A 24025-nucleotide genomic window follows, 5' to 3' on the forward strand; every position below is an offset into this window, starting at 1 on the left:
TCATTTTGGTAGATAACATTATAAAAGAATTATATCAATTATTAAAAAAAATAACCAAAAAAATTTTTAACCTACAAATTAAGAAAGATTATAGTGGATGAATCGCAATTTCGATTGAAAACGTGTTAACTAATAACACTAAAGAGTGTTTGAAGTCATGTGGGCGCACTTTTTAAAATTTGGATTAAAATTTGCTGACACGAGTCTTTCAAAATGAAAATTCTGGATGCTCCTGCCAGCTTTTAGAAGAAATCTATACACTAAGCTTCACCTTATATTAAATATACACCAATATTAAATATACAAAATTGGTTTCCTAAATTTAAAGTATAAAATACTAATAGTACTTGCACAGAATTGTCCGTGAAAAGATGAAAGTCAGAGAAATCAAAATCACAGCAAATTAAAATAATTATGAAAACGTAACCAAAAGGGGAAAAAAAAAACAATTTTGGACGTTTATTTCTTTCAAAATAATGATACCGTACTCAGGTTTACAGACGACTGAAATCGAAATATATAACTGAAAATAGCAAAACCAAAGAGGGGAAGAGAATTGAAATCAAAGTGAAAAGCGTTTACTATAAATGGAGCTAATAGAATTTAAATTGTTTAACATCGTTTTCATAATTCCAGAACATTTATTCTCAATGGGCTCCTTACCAATTCAAGATGGAGAGTTATATGAAACGCTAAGCCAATAAGAATCAAACAGAGGGTACATTTTTGTCCATTATGTGCCGTGGACTCACAAAGAAAATCTCGGAACTCAAGAGGAAATTAATTAAAATTTTATTAAAATCAAGAATTTTTTTTTTTTAATTCGGAAAAAATGTTCTACGTATAATTTCAAAAATAAATAAATAAAAAGAATTAAGAAATTTTGAACCTTAAGAGTTTTCTATATTTTCTGATAATTTTCTAAACATTTCTCACAGTTCAAGAAATTGTTAAGACATTCAAAACAAATTTCAAAAGAATAACAATTGTTTGATCTAGCCGGTGGTGCATCGATTCCAGCTCTCACCCATGAGCCTACAATCTTAAAACGATACTACGATCAAATAAATACATGGGAAAAATTACCTTAAAAATACAAAAATATATCACATTAAATTTTCAAATTCCAGGTGCTTTGAGTCACTATTATGACCCTCTATATAGGAAATTGTATGGCAGAAAGTTTTAACGATACGTTTATATAACAATATACGGAGACACGAACTCATACAGATAAACAGAAATCTTTATAATTTTTTCAGTGCAAACGACAAATAAAATTTTGAGGTTCCTATGTTAGTTATTTATAGAGTTAACGTAGAAACCTGGTACACATGCAATTTCATTCTAATTTAAAAGTAAAATTCCTTTACGTAAGATTCTGAATGAAAGAAAAATATACACTAAGACTATTCTGATATATAAAAGAAGAAAAAAAAAACTATCAGAAACGAAACGCTAGAAGGAAACAGAAATGGGAAAGGTATAAACAATAAATTTCGAATTCGTATGCGGAAATAACGCATCCCGCATTCTGAAAGAAAATTTACAGATTCTGAAATGCACTTCTCATACTATAACGCACAAAGAAATTCTTACTTCATTATTATTTTTCTTTTTCTTTTCAAAAATAAAGAAAGGAATCAAGCTTTCTGTTTGGAGAACAAAGAAAGCACATAATTCATTCGTTTTCACGAAATGAAATCACCACATCATCATGCGCCACGATCTACGCTTCTTCCCCATACATATACATTTCAACTAGATTGAGCGCCTTCGAGTTCACAGTCAACAGTCGTGCATGACGGACCTTCATAAAGGAAATCCCGATTCCGAAGGTAATAAACCGAGATAAGGAAATTAGTAAAAATTACATGAAGTTTTAGCGTACAGCGTCAACAAGGCACTAAATACAGCTCCGAAAGTAAAGTATCACTTCAGTGACGATAGGCAGCAGAGACATAAAAGTCAGAGAGGCATTGTTGCCAAATGTCTACAGGCAATTTTATCCCAATTTCATAAAAATCACTGGCTAGACATTATGAAGTTATAGTTTCATGTGCGACGATTTCGACAATGCATTTGTTGTCGGTCATAAAAAAGAAAACCTAACATCTCATAAAGAAAGAAGAAAGAACAAAGGCTATCGATGTAACATTGAAATGATCGATGTGCTGCGAAGAAAGTGCACTACTTTTAGGACAAACGGAACTCTTGGACAGAAGTAACCGCAACTTAGAATATTGCCTCACGCAGGCACAGAAAACAAAGATCAGAAACAGAAACAAACTGCAGGCATTAAATGAAATAACTTTAGCATTAGAAAAGTAACTTAACCACTTTATGTGATATTAAGTGAATGAAAGTAGGAAATAGTACAACATAGAGAGAAAAGGCATATATATTAAAAAATGTTGCATTCAAGAAGGCATTAACAAATTTCCAAGCAATAAACCATCATTAACACGATATTTCAACTATAACTGTGAAACACCTTTTTTCACTTTCTCCTATACGTAGTACAGAGAAAGTATTGTAATAATTGTATATACAAATTCGAACTCGAGTTTTTGACAAATCTCCACCTTTCCTGAATTCCAAAAACACATTTTTGGAAAATGCCTGTCTAAAAAATTCTACCTCAAAAACGCTTTTCGCTAGACGGGTGGAATTCAATACATATTCTACACCAAAATTGTATATTTCTATAAAACTGTGTGTAAAATCCGTGCAGAAGAAATTTTTGTGTCCGGTTGTCAGAATTTATATTAACACCATAACTACAAAACGAAGAGAGCTAGATAAATAAAATTTGGTATATAAATTTAACAGCTACAGGGTAGATACTAATTAAATTTTGAGCCAAATCCAAAACAGGATTGACCGTCTGTCGTTCTGTACTTTCAGAAACATGTAAGCGCAATCAATGACTTGAGTATATCAAATTTGGTATGGGATATTCTGTTTACAAGTACAGTTTGGTGACAAATTTTTGTTTTAATCGGATGGGGGAAAACGTGTCTAAAACACAAATTGGATTCTAGTATACAATTAACCACGTGCCAGGGATTAATCGCCGAAAAACACAAAGATTACACAAAAAAATTCAATAAACATGCTGAATTCACGCCAAAGGTTAAAATTTCATAATTATTGTACGCCAATACTCAGCAAAGCGTTCTCTGGAATAACACCTTTATTAGAGAGTATGCGAGAAAGTTGTGGGAAGACTAGTCCCACTGATTTGCCAATACATGTTACAGTAGTTCAAAAATATTTTTAAAAAGCATGACTAAAAGAGTTCTCATATTAAGCAATGCACGAATGCCTTCTCTTATATTTCAATAATATGGTGCGTTTTTGTGTTCCATTCTGTTGTATAAAGAATATAATACATATCTTAACTTTCCTTCCATTGAAAAAACTAGGTCCAAGATTTCATACTAATCTAAAATTTTGGTATTAAGACTGCATGTCAAGTCGTATAAATATATTTTGTTGAATTTTTGAATTATTATGTTTACACACCGATAAAATTTTAAGTTCATATACATACTGATACAAGCTATTGCAAAAAATAGCCTGAAAGGATAAAATTAAATCAAAAGTTCCACCTGGATTATTTATTTTTACTAATATAATCTTTTTCTTTCGCATACTAAAATGTAGAACAATCAAACATTCATTTTCTAGAATAATTTAGATGATACGGGAGAAGGATAAAAATTTCACGAAAGCGAGGTAATAAATTTATAGCTTGGGCTAGAATGCGGTATAAAACAAACGCTCTCGGAGCTGGGTAATATAATATTAAATTTTTAATATTTTATTAAGGTCAAATAACAGCACAGGCCTGAATGAGTTATTTTTAAGACAATAACAATCATTACAAGAGATTTTATTTAATGAGGCCAAATAGCTTTAGTGAGGAACAAAAAAAAGAAAAAAGAAAACGGCAATTATCGGCAATTAGATTACGGCAATTTATCGAAAATAGTCCATAAAAATTGCAACAATATTATTAGAAACACTTTATAATAACTGCTCCATAGACGTCGAAAATTTAAGAATCCCCACTACCAACAGCACATACCGCCTACGGAATATATCCGGTTTTTAAATACAAAGCAAAGTCAACAATTATTTTAAATTTACTTCAGGAATGTCAAGAAACAAAATTTTAAAACATCTATTCAAATGAAAATTATTTCTAACCACCAGCGCGTGAGGTCTCCCCCAAACACACTCTAATACATTTGTCATGACAGAGAACGCCTTTCATGGCATTGGCGTACAATAGTTACAAAATATTAACTTTTGGCATGAATTTAGCATTTTCACTGAAACTATCATGCCACTCTTGGCGAGGTATTTGGCGATGAATACCTGACATTCGTTAATAGTATCCAAAATTAGAATTTGTATTTTAAACCCGTTTTTCTCAATCGACTGAAACAAAAATTTGACACAAAACTGCAATTGTAGTTTCAAAATCTCATACCAAATTTGTTATATTTAAGTCACTACGTTTTTGAATTATTGCATTTACATGTTTCAGAAAGCAGACAGTAAACCCGTAGTTAGAAGTGGCTCAAAATCTGATAAGTATCTACATCATAGATATTCAATCTAGGTATCGGATTTTATCCATTTAGCTCTGTTCTTTTTGTAAATTATACTCGGACAGAAGGACATACTCCGAACAGATTTTACTCAAAATCTGATAGAAATCTGTAAATTTGGAGTAAAGCCGGCATACCAAATTTCAATCATATAGCTCAAAGTATTTTTGAGTTATCTTTATCGCAGAGAGACGGATATTTTCTAAAAATGTATTTTTCGAACTCAAGGAACTCTCAAACGTGATAGCCAGATGGTGGATCTTTTCACCTGGGTGGTCTTGCATCTGTACATTAGCGACTAAAGTGAAAGACCACATGTGGGAATTCCTCGACCAAGAAATATTTATAGTACCTTCAAAGAGAAAGGGGTGTCTAAACATCTGCATGCTAAATGTTTCTCATTGTGAAAGGACTATGATAACACCGTGTTCCAGAATAGTCAGTTATGAAAGATGCATCGCTAAAAGTACCTTCCCACACCTACTGGCGCCACTGAGGGAGCATATTGCTGAACCCCGATTGGCCGAAAGAGAGCTCAAATGATCGTTGTACATTAAGAGGCGGAGATTGTCGCCGAAATAAAGCGCGGAGATTTTTTTTAGAGAAGAGAAAAAACGAATTGCAGGCAGTCTGGTGGATTACGCCCACGAGTTCGGAGCCCGAGAATTACCCCTGGAGTAGTCGTGTTGACTAACAACCTGTTAGTTCCCTGTGGTGTTGTTTCTCCGAATTGATGAAGAACTGAGTTTCAAGATAAACCTTCGACTTCGACTGTTGTGTCTCCTACTACAGGTGTAAATAACTATTTATTTAACCAAGATTAGAACAAGTTGTTCTTTTGTATATATAGGGCTGTAAAATAAAGAATTGTCTGCAAATTCTGCATCGTTATTTGATCAGTCTAGATCAAGACATTACGATACTTTCTTTTTACTCCCGTAAACGAGAAAGTAAAAAGATGCAGGTTCCAAAATAAATACATGCTGGTATATCATACATAGCAACGGACTTTACATCTGCAATAAATAAGGAAAAATCAAATGTAGTTAAAAACGACAATTAGATGTCCAAATAAGTTAGCAGTTAATTGCTAACTAATGCACTTCGAAAGTTCAATAAAGAAAAAAAGGATTTCAATTCAGCAAACTCAGAAATAATCGATACATATATAGAGTAGATTGGAAGAAAAAAAAGTAAAATACACACCCTCTAAGAACTAATGCACTTAACTCAGATTACATCGCTATAGTTGCGGGGGTAAAAACTGCCAAAGCAAATTAAAGAGTTAACTAATTACGCTCCCGCTAAATAATTGCATTAGTATACGTACGAAATTAGATATCTTAAAACATTCAAAGAACACGCCTGAAATCTTCTATTAGTAAAAGAAAAGATATTGATCGTCTTTATTCATAAAGTAATTAAGTTTTTTAGTTAATCTATTTTTTCCTTTCAGTTCATTACGGTAAATTGAATTTTTTAACTATCTGCATATTAAAATTTTTCTGAGATAATGGTAGTTATAATAGCGAATTCAAACGAAAAAAAAAAAAAAAATATGCTGCTGCTTAAGATTTCAGAGAAGGGGGGGGGGATTATTTTTTAGGCCGCACGCTTGAATTAGGCTTGATGAATTTTAAAAAGGTTACGAAAGAATTCGATTTTCCAATCTTTTAATACTATTAGGAAAAAATAATATGGAACTATATTATTTCATAAAAAATACATCATAAAATTCATTTTGTTCCTGCTTATATGCTAGCTTTATTTAATTATTTTTTACTTACACTTAATTTATTAGTATATTAGTTATATGTGTTTAAAAAATTTTCCTTAGATGAAGGTTTAAAAAAAAAGAAAAAAAAAATTAAAGTGGAAAACAAACACTTGTACAAAACAACAATGCAAAATGAATACATTTCCTTGTTCATTCATTTCATAAGAAAAATAATCCATTACTTAAAAAAGCTTTTTGTGCAAACGATATACGATACTACTCTTGGAGCAATTACATAACTCTACTACCGTCTCTTTTGATACACTAGATGGCGTTACCTTATTAATAGCAAGGTATATATATATTCCCAAGATCTTTCTTGGGGGTCATTATTAGATTGTATTCTAAGTGAATGTCGTGTATTTTCGTGTTTGTTTTGTCTTGTGAAATGTGGATATTAGAAAATAATTAAATAACGGTTCTTGAAATTCATCTATTATTTTCGTCTATCTCATAATGAACTTATAACCAATCTTGTCCCTCTACACTCTTTTAAAACTTTTTAACCTTTCTCAGAATCCTAAGCCTTATATAGTAAATATATAAATCTCTCCTCTTTCTAGCTATGGTATATTAAAATATTTTTGATTTTGATTTTTTGATTAAAATATTAGATTGATTTTGGAAGAGATTCTTCGGGTTTATTAGATAAAACTAATTTTATTTGTTGATATGTTAATTAATAAATTAATTAACAAATCAAGACATTTCATTATGTTGCGAGATTACGAAATAGAAGTATCTTTTTCCTTCATCAAAAAATTTAACGAGAACTTCAGTCAATCCCTGCAATTACAGATAAAAATTGAATTTGGCGAAAGTTTTGAGGCACCAGAGAAATAATGGCATTAACAGGTAATTAGTATAAACAGCAGGAAATCATTTACATAGATAACATTGTAGATAAAAACAAAAAAATTGAGCACGTTCGCATTGTTAATATTTTAGAGAAGAATTTTCTTATTCTAGCAGTTAAGTCGAATAAGTATCTTATGTAAATTAATTGCTGATATAGTATACCTTTATAATCTTGCTCATCCACTAGGTGGGACAATGGTTGAAACAAATTATTTTGTTGTGATGATTTTTCATAGGGCAGGGAAGGAATTACCCGAAATGTCATAAATCTTCTTTTCCTGCTTAAAACGTTGAAACTTCAATTATTTTGTTTTATCATAAAGCCATGGTTACTTCAAGCGTTTCTGGTTGTCATTTTACTTACCCATTCTAACTGCCTGAAGTGCTGAAAAAAGCGGAAGGATATAATTTCATATACATAAACTTGAAGATTTTAACACATTTTGAACCCAAGGAATTCCAAGTGTAAGTACTATAAACGACTTAATTGTAAATTTATTCCATTTCCATCAACATAACTAAACATCATATTTCTATGAAGATTAGTCCTTTATCTGTTTTATTCTCTCGACCACTTACTTAAATGGGAGTTTCGGTTAAGGAAATGTTTTGCTGTTTTGATTCCACTAAAGGCCCATGGAAGACTTGAGATATTTATGGATTATCGGTCTTTTCTGTAGTGAATTATAAAGTCTGTGAATGACTTAATTTTAGATTATAAATCTGAAATCATGATAATTCAAAGCACACATCAGAATCACAGCTAACCGCTAAACAATGGTTAAAGATCATGATGAACTTAAAGAATGTATCAATCAGATTTCTTCAACAATTGCTAAAAGCAATTTCTCAGTAACAACTTACACAATTTGGTCTCAAGTATAACTCACAATGGAATTGAGGAGGAAAGAATTCATTTAAAAGATAGTCGTTTTAATTCTTAGTTCGAATTAATAAGAAGTAAGTCCAAGGCTTATACACATTTATTATCTCTATAATATAAAAGACAACATGTTTTTTTAAATCTAAGTTGACGATAATAAAAATTTTATGAGTTTATTCATATTACTTATTTTCAAGCATATACACTTTCATTTGCGATTTCTTTTTCCACAATGCAATTATTGCAAAAAGCTTCGAATCGCCAGTTTTCTGATAACCAAGTAATAAATCAGTGCTCCAAATATCTGCTAAACGAAGAACAAATTTGTAGTTTCGAGGCAGTTCAGGACAAAATTCAAGCACCTTCAGGAGTTTCATTAATGCCACTAGTTCTTTCCAAGCTTTGTTGCATTATTTATTAGGCATCAAAGGTGAAAAAATTGATTAATAAAAATATCGATCTCATATTTCTCGTTGGAATGAATTCTCCCTTATTTCCGCAGGTAAAACCGAAGCTGAAATTACCACTTTAATGACAAGAAAGCTACCACTATTTTATCCCAACCTCTACCACGCTTTCACGACATCATAATAAAATTGCCTCGAATCATTTTCATCGCTTAAGAAATTAGCTTCCAGTAACATCGCAGAAAAAGAAAAAAAATTTTGCAGACTAGATCCATTTTCCCTATTGTCTCGAAGATCCGATTTTACCTCAGATAAGATACGAACTCGCAGAACAAAAGCTCCACGTTAAGAAATGAGACGCAGAAAGATGACACAGAGTGGGAGGATAAATTTTTATCGCAGAAAAAAAAAGTAATATGCAGATAATAGAAACGATGGACCTCGCTTTTGAAAGAACCGTTCATCAAGGGTATAACCACGTGAAAAGACAGACTGCTTTTCTCGAGAGCGCCACTCGGTGACAAAGAATTCGCCATTGCATAATGGATCGAAAAAATAAAAGAACGCAAAATATTCTGAACTCTACCAAAAAGCAAGAGTAATTTATGGAATATTAGAAAATTACATCAGAGGCTTCCAAATGGTGTATGCAATACCAAAAGGTTTGAGTATAAGCCACTAAGATAATGGTCCAACTCGAAATTCATATGTAATTAGGTTTCTGAAGTTTTTCAGCACTTTCTTGCAATTAAAAATAAATTAACCTCTTCCGCTATAAATTGATTAGAAGAAGCATGTGCAAAGACATGCAGGGCACGTCATTATAGTTCAAGAGGAAAATGCATAGAACTATTACAAAACACTTTTTTTTTTATGTTTCTTTGTTGTTGATTTTACGAGTCTACAATTCTATTTTCCATTGCGCAATCAAACAATTTCTTTAAAAAAAAAACTGCAACTTTCTGCAAATTTTTATGAAAAAAAAAGAACGGACAATCCTTTTAAAAAAAACATCTATTCATTATATAAAAAAAATTTATGCAAACACTGCGTTTTATTTGCATTGTGATTGGGAGATTGTGTGTCACCTAACTCATGACATTTGAGGTTTGCCAGTATTATCTGAAATATTTAATGAAAATTATTATTACGTCGTAGTAAACATTTGTATTGCACTTGACGAAGAAATGGTGACAAAAAAAAGGAAAAGTAAACCTTTAATTAATACCAAATTAACCACAAACGAGTTGAAAACAATATTAGTGTTAATTCTACGTTTAGACGCATCGTTTTTGGCAATAATAATGAATAGCTTTCTGATTTGTTTACGTTTTTCGAGTAAGGGAAAGTTTCCGTCCTTCGGCAAGCAATTGTCTAAATACATAAGTAATATACGTGTTAAACCTTGCATTGCTTTTTAAATAGTAATGGGACGTCCAGCAGTATCAGATGAAGGGGGGGGGGGGGAAATGCGCAGAAAGACCGAGCGAGAATCTGCCTATTTGAAAATAAAAAACTGATCGTGAAGCTGCTACGTTATCGGCAAAACGTGCAAATTTGAAACAATATGAGCAAAGTAAGTTCTCATTGTGGGGCTTTTGAATTCTGAATCGGAAATAGGCCGATCGGTAAACAAATGATGATTTTTTTTTTTCTGTCGTGTGACTATTTTAAGCCAAATTTTTGCGCAGTAACTTTTGAGGGTAAAGACCCCTGAGCACCCGAGGCCAGAAGTCTGACTTCTAGACTTCTTCTTCTGACACCTCAAAGAGAGAACACAAGGAAGAGAACAACCATGCCCGAACCAGGACTCGAATCCGGAACGCTTAGATCACGGGGAAGACGCGCTACCCCTAGGCCAGGACGCCGGCGAATGATGACATCATGGAAAGATTAAGCTTTCAACGCAGAGCGAATGGCCAGTGAAGTTTTAAAACTTGCTAACTGGAATTGACAAGCCTCAGGTACAGTATCGGACAACATCGGGGTTGGTGAGCGAAAGCTAGCAGGAAGCCCCTAGTTATAAATAAAAACTCGTATAGCGACTTTATAACTTGTAAAGTAATAATAACTTTTTGTTTCAGAAACCTATGACTATCTCTTGATTTTACTCCGCAAAGAGATGATAAATAGTAAGAAAAATGATAAGAATTCTTTGTAAAGGACGCGCCCCCTTTAGTTATCTATTCTTTTATTTTGATTTTCAGTTTCTTTTCTTACTGTAAGAGTATGTTTTAATTCGAAACGCGTAAAAAAAAAAAAAAAAAAAAAAAAATTAAGTAACTTCACCAGCTTTCATTTCACCTTTATTTTAGTAAAATCAAAGCCGCCTGGCGTATGCGCAAAAGGTCTTCCTATCTGAAAACAGATAACATCAAAATCTATTTCCTATCTTATCTATTGTTTTGATAGTACATTCTACGCCGATCACATCAAAGAACGTCATTTTAATCTATTGAATAGAAGATAGGTGCGGTACAAAATGCGCTCAACTCAGTTTTCTTCAAAATTGATTTTACTCACACAATATCCAACTAGTTTTTATTTATGTTTTAAATAGAAATTACCTTAAATATTATATATATAGTTGCACATATACAAATCAAATGTTAATCTTTATTTCGTGATTTACTCAAACTTCCGTTGAAGACAAATCTATTTGTTTATTTTTAAAAAGATAATAATAGAAAGATTTTACCATTAAAAGACATTAATAATGTATAAGTATTTTATGTTTCGCAGTATAACGAAGAAAACCGAGTAAGCATTTTAGTCACCTTTTACCGCTCTCCCTTTTAACTTATTAAAACCATAAAATGAATTACAAATTTAATAATACCATGCTAAATTTCATTTTATCTAAGCTGGTGCGTATTTTAGTTATCTTTACACGTATGCAAATGTCTAGACAAAAGGCTCCTTGCAGAAGGATTTGGTTGAAAATTTAATACGATCTAATCTTAAGATGCCAACTGATGATATTAACTGTCATATTATAATATTAACTACGACATTCTTAACTAAACCTTATCTATATAGTTCATTGCTCTCAGACAGACAAACCTTCCAAGAATGGATTTAATTGAAAATTTGCCAGTAATACTTAAGTGCAAAAAACCAAACAAAATTTTGTTTACCTCAAAACGATAACGGGACGTACTCCTTACGGGGAGGGTTGTACCGTGGCCGGTGATGGCCCTTAGGACTCAACCACAGTTCCCGCCAGAGTTGCTGCTGCGGCGGGTCCGGTCATTCAGTTTTATGATTTAAATCCGTGTGCCTTCGTGGCGGGTCGGGAGTCAGACGGCTAACTTACCTCAAAGCACTTTTGAAATATCCATGATCACAGACAGGCAGAAATAATTCCAAAAATGTTTTTCAAAGTGCTATAAACGTGGAGATGCGCCAACATCTCGAAATCGAATTTGATTATAGCTACATATTGATTGATTACTTTAACGTTACAAACATCATAACAAGTTTTGCCGTCAAACACTCCATTCAAGTCATTGTTTCCTGCGAAGATTTATCCTTTGGGATGGTGTAAACTTACTGATGCGGAATGGTTAAGCTATTACAGAACAATTTACTACGCTACCATTATAAACACATTTTACGCAACCCCTAATTCAATAGTCATGTACAACTATCAGATGATTGATGGGAGCATTCCACGAAACTATTCTAGTTGTCATTATAACTGGATGCAATAAAAGGTTTCGCACATGAATACAAAGAAGGGAAAGCAGCATCAATCTTTTAAAAGCAGATCGTTGGGCTCGAATTACTACAAAAATAACTGATTGGGCGATATAAGAATGACAGAACGACTTTCCTATTCTGGATGTTTTTCAGGACGTAATCGACTGCAAATTATTATTTTTAGATAATTCATGGGCTGTTAATTATTTTGGTAGTGATTTTTAATCACTTTAGCCTTACACTTCATTTTAAATATGAAGAAAATGTATCAAATTTTACTTCTGAAGGAAATAGACAAATGCCAAGACTTTTTTTTTTAATTATACATATATTTCAAATGTGAAAACTCTACTAAAATTCTTATTATGCAGTATATCACCTGATTACCGTAAACAATATAAATGCCTCCATAATTACATATTTATATTTCTGAAAAAGAGAAAAAATAAAGGAAAACACATATTGGATTTCTAAATCGTTAGATAGACAAATACTTCAAACTGGAAAAACGATTTTCCTCAAGTAAAGAATTATCTTGTTAATGCCGTTCCAGCTAACGCCGCTACATCTAATAAATACTTTTATAATATAAGGGACATTTTTTTCCTTTTTTTTTTGGAGGGGGGGGGGATCTTTTTTCACTATCATAATATATTTATTAATTTTATATTAATTTCACAATTATTATAATCTTCTTCCTTTTCTTTCAGATGTCATAATTAAGAAATCTACATATAAACAATTTATTCAATACGGAATTTAATATTTGGAAAACTTTGATGACTAATTCTTTCTCGATGCTACAAAATATTTTTGACAGTATTTTTGGAAAATTAGCTTCATTTCCATACTAATTCGTTTTGCTTTCGATAGCAATATATTATTCTTTCATTCAAATATATAACTGATGTCGAAAACATTTTGCAGCTTAACGAATTTATTAATTTTTTTTAATTAAATTTAAACAAGAGTCGCTAAGTTTACACTCGAGTCAGGCGGTTTTAAAATACTTTTATTTTGAAGATATAATTAGAAATAAAACAAAATAAAATTTTTTTTTTATTCTAATTATAACTATATTCGTATGTTTCAATATTATAAAGAATTAAAGGGAAAATTTACAGATTATTAAACTTTCCATGTTGATAGTTTAACAGTTACGGTCAAGATAACCTAACTCGAATGAAAATGCCAGCTGCTAAAAACAGCTAATATAGAACGAGAAATGAAAATTATTTTAATACGCTTTTGAGTGTGTGTGCGCATGCGCGTGTGTATTAAAAATTTTTATCGAACATATACCAGAACGTCTCAGGAGAGTGCTTTACAAAATATTCCTGTCTGCACTTCAATTCTCTCCCCCCCCCCCCCGACAAAAAAGAGCACGCAATCGAAAGACTAGTCATGCTTAAAATATTCCAAATAAATGAACATCTTTCGGCGAAAAGAAAGGAATTTTATACATTTTATATAAATGAATGAAATGGCTCGAAGCCAAAAACCACAGAATTTGAGGTAAGAAAAGCAAAATTCAAAGAATGGAAGAATGGAATTATGCAAACCGAATCATTGTTCTAACAGTTTATATTTCATCATATTTTTTTTCATTGTTCGAATCAAAATATTTCTGATTTCTGAGAATTAAAGAAAATTCCTTTTAGATGAAAGCATGAGCATTTTGAGTTGTGAAGAAAATTCTCTTTTTCGAATCAATGTAATGGCGGCCGGAAGAAGAGGGCAAAAAGGTGCCTCAAGATTTAATACCATTAAAATTCCTGTTCATCATTTGTTTATGAAATAATTGCAAACTGGGTTCTTTCATGAAAGGGGGGGGGGAGAAATCCCTGCATACTTTTTTACAATTAAAACTTGCTTGTAATAAACTCTTTATTACAAATAAAGAAGGGTAATTTGACAGAACATGAATACTATTAATGAACAACCAATTTCTGCAATATAATACGAATTATAGAGGCAAAGACATCTCTATTGGGTGTCAATTTGCTGGAGATATGCCAACGAGATCTAACTTGTATTAAATATCGATTAAGAAACTGGCGGAGGCGTGAGGACAAGGTCTTCAAACTTGACCAAGAAACTCGAAACATTCCTGTATATATTGGGATTTTATTAATAAAGAGATCATCGCCGCATAAATATGACAAACCTTATACAAGCATGTTGGAGGGGATTTAAAGTTATTTTTGACAGTAGACACTTCAGAATAAAGTACAGCATTCATATTACGGATTTCTCATACTGATTTTATATATCAATGCATCAAATCATAAAAAAACGTTTGCCGTGTTGTCAACAAAAGGTACATAAAACATAAGCTACATAAAAACATAATGGCTTTGATTTCAAAACTAACATTACAAAATTGTTACTGATTCAGCAAAATTCGTTTATACCTCGCCAAATTGATTAATTCAGAGCAAAATAAAGCAACTTTCAAAGTAATGATGGAAAAACTTAGAAGACTTTTTATGCCAATGTCTCAAATACTACATCAATCTGAATAATACAGTGCCGTTCGAAGAAATGTAATAAATTCTAGGATATTTTTGAATTTGAAAGGAATACAAAATATTCATTCACAATATCGAAATATTCATTACATTCTTTGTACTGAAACATGCGATTCAAAATCTTTCTCAATAATGTGGATGCTTTGGATTTGGACATTGCATTTCCAGAGATAGCTTCCTATAATGAGAAAACTAAACAGATCCAAACAAGCATCGATCCAATTATTTTAAATCAGCGTGAGTCTTGGGACGACATCGTAAACAGAATCGATGCCACTAACACTAAACAATTGAAATTGGAATTTGAAATCAAAATATGCTTTGTTTCTCGCTTAAGATGGTAATGATCCCTTAGAGAGCTGCAAACCGAAACCATCTCGTGGCGTGCCAAAATGGAAACTTTAAAATCAAATCAATATATGACTTGTTGTTTCTTATGGCACTTAGACAAGCAAGCTGTTACGAAGACAGCGATTTCAGCCGATAGGGGGTGCGTCTCTTGTTTTAGTAGCGCCAACTAGGGCCAAGAGTACGATTTTGTCACTGACGCATCACTCATTCGCTTGCACAGCCCCCTTTTACAGGAGGGCACATTCAGATATAACAGAGGAAGAATAACCATGCAAGAAACGGAACTCGAACCCAGGACGCGCAAATCATGCGGAAGACACGCTACCCCTATGCCAGGGCGCCGGCATACATAACTTACATACATCAAATGATTTTAAAAGCACTGGTAATACATTTCTTTGATTTCTAATCAGAATTCTATGCCACTATCAAGATGTTCCTAACATAAAATTTAAAACAGAGCAACATTGCTTACACGAACTTCTGTATCAGTAGCCTTGTTCATTGAAGAATAAAGCGAAATAAACAGAGGTTCCGAAAGAGCACAGTAAGTGACATTTCTAACCTCGTAACAAATTTGAATCTCTATCTCTACTAAGAATGAGAGAAGAATCACAAACGGAATCATTGAACAATTTTATTATTCTTTCACTAAATGGGGAGTGAGGACACTTTCTTTTCCCAAACCAGTAAACATTTTACAAAATAAACAATTTAAAAAAAAAAAATGCATTTTTGTGCAGTATTACCCCTTATGGCGAACTGTGCAAGTGACTTTGAACTGAAATTTTATAAATTAAAAGAAAAAGCACTGGTTCTTGTAATCTCTATAAACATAAAGATAAATATTAATCCAATTTAATTTAAAATTCATAAATTTCTAAAAAGGAAAAGCAAATTATTAAAGTAACGAACATTATTAAACGAATATAAGATAAAGTTAAATTGCACATACCTTTATCACTCGCAACAACAATTATGAACCCCATCAGAGCAAATTCTGCAACTAAACTACCGAACAAGGAACTGAGTAAACTCATTACCAATTTTTAAAGATTAGAATCCGGCAGCATCGAAAACACAAAACTCCATGACGTTATTTACTGTTTCCCAGAATTCTAAAGCGTAGAACTGCTTCAACCTTTTTTTGCCCAATACTTTCGCAAGCTTTTGCGTCATTATTATTCGGTTTCTACAAAATTCAGGTTTGTTTCAACGAAATTACATTAAATCCATTCTTTTTCCATCAATAATATATATTGTTTTAATAAAAATTGTAGACATACGACGTTAGTTTTATGCACACGTCCTAACTTTTGTAATTACATTTACACATTTCAATCTACAAATTAAAAGATACTATTCTGAGTTATGTTGTTGTACATGTGCTTGTGACGTCGTCCATCCCGTCGTTGACATTGCAGCTTAAACTGCAATTTCCAAAATTCCTTGTAAATTTACTTAACTCATTAAATTGCTTTGTTTTAAATCAGCGGCATGGTTTACGATAGTTGGTTTGAGCTTTTTTGTATTGATTGATACGGATCTCTTATGAAAAATCTCTTTTAGATACATCGCATATAATTTCGGAGTATCTATAATATATAATGAAAAAAATGTCTAAAGAGTAAGGCATTTTTTTTTTTATATGGAACAATACCGTGTACCAATTTTCATGTTGCGCGGAATTACCCCACTCCGAATTTATTCATCCAACAGGTCTCATTTCAGTAACGTATGCGACTACGTTCGGGATAAATTACTTTGAAAAATTCGAAAATTGTTATGTTTTTGAATATTTGCATTAAAAAGATTGAAAAACCATTTATGAAACCAAAATATGGCATTTAAATGGCAAAAGTTAAAAAAAAAAAAAAAATTGGACAAAAAGGCTTTTTTATTGGGGGGAGGGGGGCTAAAAAGAGGTATCAAGTAAAAAACAACTAGTTTAGAGGTTACAAACGATTTGCTTAAAATTTTGCAGGCAGCTTAAAAAATATATTCATGATCTAAAAAATAAGTTGTAATTCTATCCATTCTTTTTTAAACACTGGCGTCCATTCAGTAACATGAAAATTTCAATTTCAATTCCCCCCCCCATATAGTGAAGCACTAAAACAACTATAAAATATTTCAAAATGAATAAATTACTTCTTTTCTAATTCAAGAAATGCAGAACATACGAAATTATTATGCCAAATTTGGGAATAAAATATGCGTTATATTTTAATTTATGAAGTTTTTTTGTATGAAAATTCCATCATATTCTATATTTGAGAAGTAGCATCTAAAGATGCAAGATAATATTAAAAATCATGTAAATGCGAATATAAAAATCAGTGTAACTTTCCAAAAAAATAAATTTAGAAACAAAATTCTAATGGTTTTAATGAAGAAACCTGTTCAAACATTAAGAATATTAAATAAAAAATAAATTCATAGTCTCGCAAAAAATCGACTTTTTAACGTAGCCACATAATTTAATTCAAAAATGGATAAAATGATTGCTGATGAAAAGTGCAAGGTCTGATAATATTTCCAGATGAAAGTTGTTTTTATTACTTTGGTTTATTTTATTATTTTTTTTATTACATAGAGACCCAAGATTACAAAGAAAATTCCCGATTTATTTCAATACTCGATATTACTTTAAAATAAGAGGGAAATTAGAAGGTGAAATGATATATTCAAATACACATCTATCCACCCTAAAGGGAGGTAGTCCAAGATCATTCCCCGCCTTCTTTACTACCGGAAACCACTATGCGGTATACCCCGCTCTTCCTTAATACATAGTCCCCCCCCTTTATTTCGGGGGGGGGGGGGTAGCTGGAATCTTACTTCTTTTTTAATGCATTTAATTCCGCTATTTATTTTTCTGATAAAAACAGTCTTACTTTTCTATTAATAATAGAATTAACTATCCTTTATTGCAAGATATAAGAATAAGATAAATGTATGTACAAGATCTCATAAATGCAAGATCAAATAAAATTTTTACAAAAATTATCACCAATTAGCCCGACCGGAGATGCAGCTATGCAAAACTAAAAACCGTCACCCCTTTAGATGCGCGCCAAGTTTTCTATGCCAAAGGTCCAAAGCCCAGTAAATCTACAATGCAAAAGGGGTATGGAATAATTTATTGAGCGCAAATGCCCTATTCCCGCTGGAATATGCATCTCAGAGCAATTTTTCTTTTTTTTAAATTCCCGATAGAATTTTAATTAATTCGTTTATTTAGCCAAAAAAGGGGAGAGAAGAAAAATAAAAGGTGATGTTTACATTCAGCAATAGTGTGTATATTCAGGTTATTCGCAAAATTAAGAGGTATAGTATTCGCTCATCTTTCCTTAGCTAAGTATAATGATTCGCAAAGGGCAATGTCAGGATACAGAAACGAATAGTACATAAGGATGATTTTAAGGAGCCATGATCGGTGAATATCTAGAGATTTGTGCAATGAGAACCATTGCAATAAGTTTTCCTATAAGGGATCTATCTAAAAGTTTCTAGCATACAAGTAAAATAAAAAACATAATTATTAGCATAGATAAAGTTCGATGTTGAATAATTTTACTTACTAACCATATTATTTTATAAATATTCTTCTAATAAATGGGGTAGTTGCAGTTTTAAAATTTTCCGTTTCAAATTAAAGCTTCAATAATGGGGAAGATAACAGATTTAAGGAGGCGCACAGCACTTCGAATATAATTAGAAAATTCACAAGAATTTCTTTATTAAATCAAATGAATCACATTTCTTCCATTGATAGAATTCGAATATAAAACTGATTTTCCTAGGCTGCCTGTTTATTTCATTTGTTGAAAGCTGTACTTATCAGAAAACCAAATTTTTAATAAACTTTCACCAGCTTTTAAAAACTGAAATAACAGTCATTAGGATTTTATTTCAAAAGAATAAATGATAATATATATATATTATATAACAATTTGTTCATTACGTTCATTCTGTTCTTTCATCATTCATTCTGTTCTTTCCCCATTACGCATTCTGAGAAAGAACAGATTCTTTTTCTGTTTTTTTTTTTTTTTTTCATGCTTCGCCATCGAAATGTAATTAATTGATTTTTCATTGCAACTATAAATAAAACACTTTAGAGATATTAAGTAATGAAGAATTATCGATACACTCTATTTTTAAAACTTTGCGACTGACTGCGTAGGATTTTGTTGGTAGATTACACACTGTCGTATTAGTTGAATCCCCCCCCCCATTCGGCTCAACTTCTATCAACAGCTGAAACTTTTATTATAAATGACCTTCTTAGATAAAGAGAAAAGAATAAGGTCGAAAAACGAAATCCACGAGTTTCTTAAAAATTGCAAGGGTTAAATGTTAATCAATTTAAAATTTAAATGCCCTGTTCAGGGAATCTTAAAGCTTAAGAACGATACAAGAGAGTTAACTGGTCTGAAATATAATCATTATTCCTGACTAACATCACAATGGCAAACAGTAAATCAGCGGATCCACCTGAAACTTCTCCACATACTCTTTTTCCCCAATAAAGTTGTAATTCTGTCCTATTTTTCCCACGTAAATTTCAGACCCTAAGGCAAGGCCGTGATTGCCAAGAGTACTCGGATTTTTATTTTTAGGCGCCACTCATAAGACTTCTTTTGCTTCGTAATATAGTAAAAGATTTTTGGATGTCTTTCTTTAACCGTTTGTAACTAAAATTTTGCATGTAAATATAACTTTTAGTGACAAGATCATGCACCAAATCTCATTTATTTAAATAGGTGCACTTTTGAACTATCGTACTTACATGCATGAGAAAAAAACAGATCGACAGATGATCAATCAACCTTTTAAGACAGGAGACGATGTTTTGGGGGAGGGGGGAAAATTGTGAAATATTTAATATTCTTAATGATTGCACAGTTTTCTTTATAAAACTGCTTGAATTTGTTTTTAAATGCACTTTTTGAGATATTTATATTTGCATTTAAATATGTTTTAATGCTTTTTTACATCTAAAATGTTATTTTCACAAATTCCAACCTTTGGTACAATTTTTTTATGAGAAACCTCATAAATTTAAATACACTACAAATTTTTTGCTCAAATTTGGTATAATAATTTCTCAATATGTTTCGCAATTCTGGAAATAGAGAATAAGTAATCGGTTTATTTAGAAATATTTTACAATTTTTTTAACGCTTTAAAATGCGAAAATAGAAGAGTTTATGATATTTATCAATCGAACCCATATATTTACTAAAAAAATAGAAATACGGCTTATTTTTGAATTCGTGAACTAATATATTTCTTAGGCTATCTGCGAAAGTTTAAGTAAATCATTTGATAAATGTCTAAACTACAAAATGTTTGCTTTATTCTTTTTAGCAGAATAAAAAAAAAGCGTTTTGAAAAAAGAAAAAAAAAAAAAAAAAAAAAAAAAAACAAGTAGTCATATACCTTAACAGATTTGGTCCATAGTTGTTAAAGATATGTACTTCAGGTACTAAGCTATGCACGAAATTACATTTATCCACGTTGTTGCATTTTTCAATAACTGCATTTGCAATGCATGAAAATAGCAAGACTGCCTAGCCCCTCGACGGATCTAGTTCAAAATTTGATATGGATCAATATTTTAGATGTTACAAGTCCGCACCAGATTTGATCAATCCAATTCTTTAAGCTTTATAAATATTGTATTCACTGGTATTTGGGGGAACCAGGCTTCCGGCGAATGGATTTCCTTCAAAAATTAATAAAATTAACAAATTTGGTGTAAAAATTTTATACAAAATTTTATCAGTCTGCTCAAAGCGTTTCAGAATTATGTTCAGATAGACACAATTCCAAAAATGTGTCTTTCGAAGTAAGGGAACTGAAGCCTGAAGATTTCTCAAAATTTCGATTTCGAATTTTTTGATAATAACAATATTTTCCATCTGTATACTTCATCTAAGAAAAAGTAAAAATATTATATAGATCAGTAGTTTCATGGAATACATATATGGAATTTTGACAATCGGCCGTTTGATTATATATATATATATATATATATATAATGATATTTTAAACTCTAAATTTAATCCAAATTAATTTCCAAGATTTTATCTTAATTTAGCCCATAGTAACTTCATTCTAAAAATATTCTCTTATTTCGTGATCCAATTCCACTTTGGGTTTAATTAATCCCTTTGTAAAAATAATGCGCCATGAGTACATGAGTACTACGGAACAAATGAAAGTGATACTTTAGTTGCCCTTGACAGAGGTCAGCATATGTATTCCATTGGCACGTGGCTGGAAATCCTATGTTATATAAGGCTAGTGATCATTTGTTAGCCCCCCCCCCCTTTTTGCATCTTTCTTACTTCTGCTTTTGTGCCGCAATGCGTCTGCTTGTAAATAAATTGCACTCTTTTTAAACCAAAATAATGTTATATATTATTTAGCCGGCAGGATTTAAAATCCATTATATATATATATATATATGAGCAGTTTCGTGGTCGAATGGAAGACAGTTTTGAATTTTAAAACTTCGCTTTATCCCATCCCGGGACGCCTAATTTATGTACAAGCAAGAAGCGACGAGATACGTCAGTCCAGACACAAGAAAAGAAGAAAAGAGTGAAAAGAGGACCAAAATATTTCCAACCAGAGATTTTATACCTTGTGTTATCAGCAGGTCAAAAATTATACACGGGCGCCTTTTTACACTCACTCAAATGAACTCACAGTTCTACAAATGAATGAGTCATACTAAAATCGTAAAAAATAATACGAGAAACATCTTCTAGCTACCATGAGCACTACCGGCATTTATTTTTTCTTGTTGTTACAAAAAAACATTGCCATTCCTAGTAAACAAAGATTTTACAGCTGAGTTGAGTTGTAAACTCTGCTCAGTTTACACTATGAGATTCTGATAGGGAGTCTTTGACACGTGTAGACTTAGGAAAGGGAAATATAGGTATCTTTTAAAAGAATTTGCTTAGCATGACAGATTTTTATCCGTTCAATTGGAACGTGCGAAAATATTGATTAAAGCAGCTTTACAGAGCTCTGTAGCTTTAATTAAATAAAAAAGGTGGAATTGGATCAGGAACTAGGGCTATTTTAGAATAAAGTTAATATGGGTTAAATTAAGATTAAAATTACGAAATTAAGATTTAAATTAGATTAAGAGATATTATAAGCGAAAATTTAATAGGATAAAATTTTAAATCCTTTTTTCCAAAGTCCAGTTAATATTAAAATGTTTGAATCTCGTTCATTTCCACGCATATGAGAAATGTTTTAACAACTCATTCCATAAACAAGACAGACAAAATATAAACAATTTAAATTGCAAATAAAATGATGCTAGGTGAATTCAAATGCCAAGTAAACACATTCAATCAGCTTCTGAGAATTTCGTTTAATACGAATGAATTTTCTCAATTACAGTGAAAATAAAAAATAGTCAAAGGACTTTTACTCAGGCAGAAAGATCATGGGGAGAGAAAAAAGATGAACGAATCCTCTCGAATTATTTTGCAATTACCACCAATGAACCAAGTTACTCATGCGTTGACTCTCCTTTTCTATAAAAAGACGATCATGGTTCGGTGCATCTCGCACGATTTCGTTTCACCGCCATTTTCTCTACTAAAAAATCTGAAAACCCGCGGAGAAAATTTGTAAACTCTGGAGTTTTTATAAATTTTATTTTAACTCGTGTCCATCTGTATAGTAAACTAAAAAGGACAAATCTGTCTAAAAAAATATGGTAATTAAAACCTTCCTACACACAATATGCTAAAGCAATTGAGTGTAAGCTGTTTTAAGATTACGAATCGCTAAATAATGCAATAGTTCTTTCACACATCAAAAATAACAAATAGTATTTAAAAAAAATCTTCGCAAATTAGGAGGGGGAAAAAAACTTACACAACTAAAATGTATTGCCGGAGATTTTTGAAGCTTGGCTCCTACTGGTAGACATGTGCATTAGATTTAAAATAAATAAATAAATCTATCTTAAATGTTATGTTTATGTGTCTGGTGCGCCTCTAATCTCACTTTGACTATGCACATTTTGTAATCCATAAGCAATTATAGTGTAGTGCCAGTTGCCATTTCTTCTGGGAAAAAAAAAAAGTCTGAGTGAATAAGCATATTAAACATACTACTTAAATGAGTCAAGGATTCATATAGCATATAATGTTAGCACAAGTTAGGAAGACTCAAGTTACCATGTGTTGGAGATATTAGCTCCAAAATTTGGAGTACGGTAAACAATAACTTCTTGGAAGACTTTTAGAAAAACGCAAAGAACTAACATTTCTCTATACACACAAGGCCTGCATTTGTAATTCTGTTGGTGGGAAAACCTTCACTGGCCGGCTGAACTATCCAACTAATTTTAATGAGTGTCCTTTTAAAAGAACGTTGAAATTGCATTAGCATCTTATTATATATATATTGGGGAGGGTCCTGGGGAAATCTTTGGAGGAAATGTGGTCGATAGAATATTTCCACGATGGAACAAGAGTTGCGAGAAAAAAAGGCAAAACCAATACCAAACAAATGAGGAAACAGAATCTATCAATTGTATACAGACCAAGTTAGAAAAAAAAATTATATAAACTTTAACATCTGGATACAAGGGAAATACTAAGATAACAATAGAAATAAAATGCCAAAGGTCTTAGTATAAAGAATCTAAAAAGATATAGATCAGAAAATAAATAAATAAAGACACATTGGGGCGAAATAGTTCAAGTTGAAAACAAAAGGATATTTCAAACTCGTATTCAGATGTGCTCAGGTGCTCCCCATTCTTCAAAAAAAAAAAAAAAAAAAAATGCACTAACGAATTAAGCGACTACATTTCGAATCTCGTAGAATGAATATTTATAGAGCAA

General features: G+C 31.7%; 1 protein-coding gene across 2 annotated transcripts in view; it reads right to left on the bottom strand.

The window, feature by feature from the left end:
• LOC129961738 (serine/threonine-protein phosphatase 2A 56 kDa regulatory subunit epsilon isoform-like) overlaps positions 1 to 24025 on the bottom strand; it is a 107634-nt gene that overhangs the window by 67483 nt on the left and 16126 nt on the right. The window contains exon 1 of one of the 2 annotated variants that reach the window (XM_056075296.1): positions 16087 to 16156. The exons of the other annotated variant lie outside the window; for it this stretch is intronic. Within the exon in view, the coding sequence (XP_055931271.1) occupies positions 16087 to 16120 (34 nt within the window). The 5' untranslated portion in view covers positions 16121 to 16156. Of the gene's footprint in view, positions 1 to 16086; positions 16157 to 24025 lie in introns of those variants that run through there. 2 annotated transcript variants of the gene reach the window in all.

Source organism: Argiope bruennichi, chromosome 1, assembly GCF_947563725.1.
Source record: "Argiope bruennichi chromosome 1, qqArgBrue1.1, whole genome shotgun sequence".
NCBI lineage: Eukaryota > Metazoa > Arthropoda > Arachnida > Araneae > Araneidae > Argiope > Argiope bruennichi.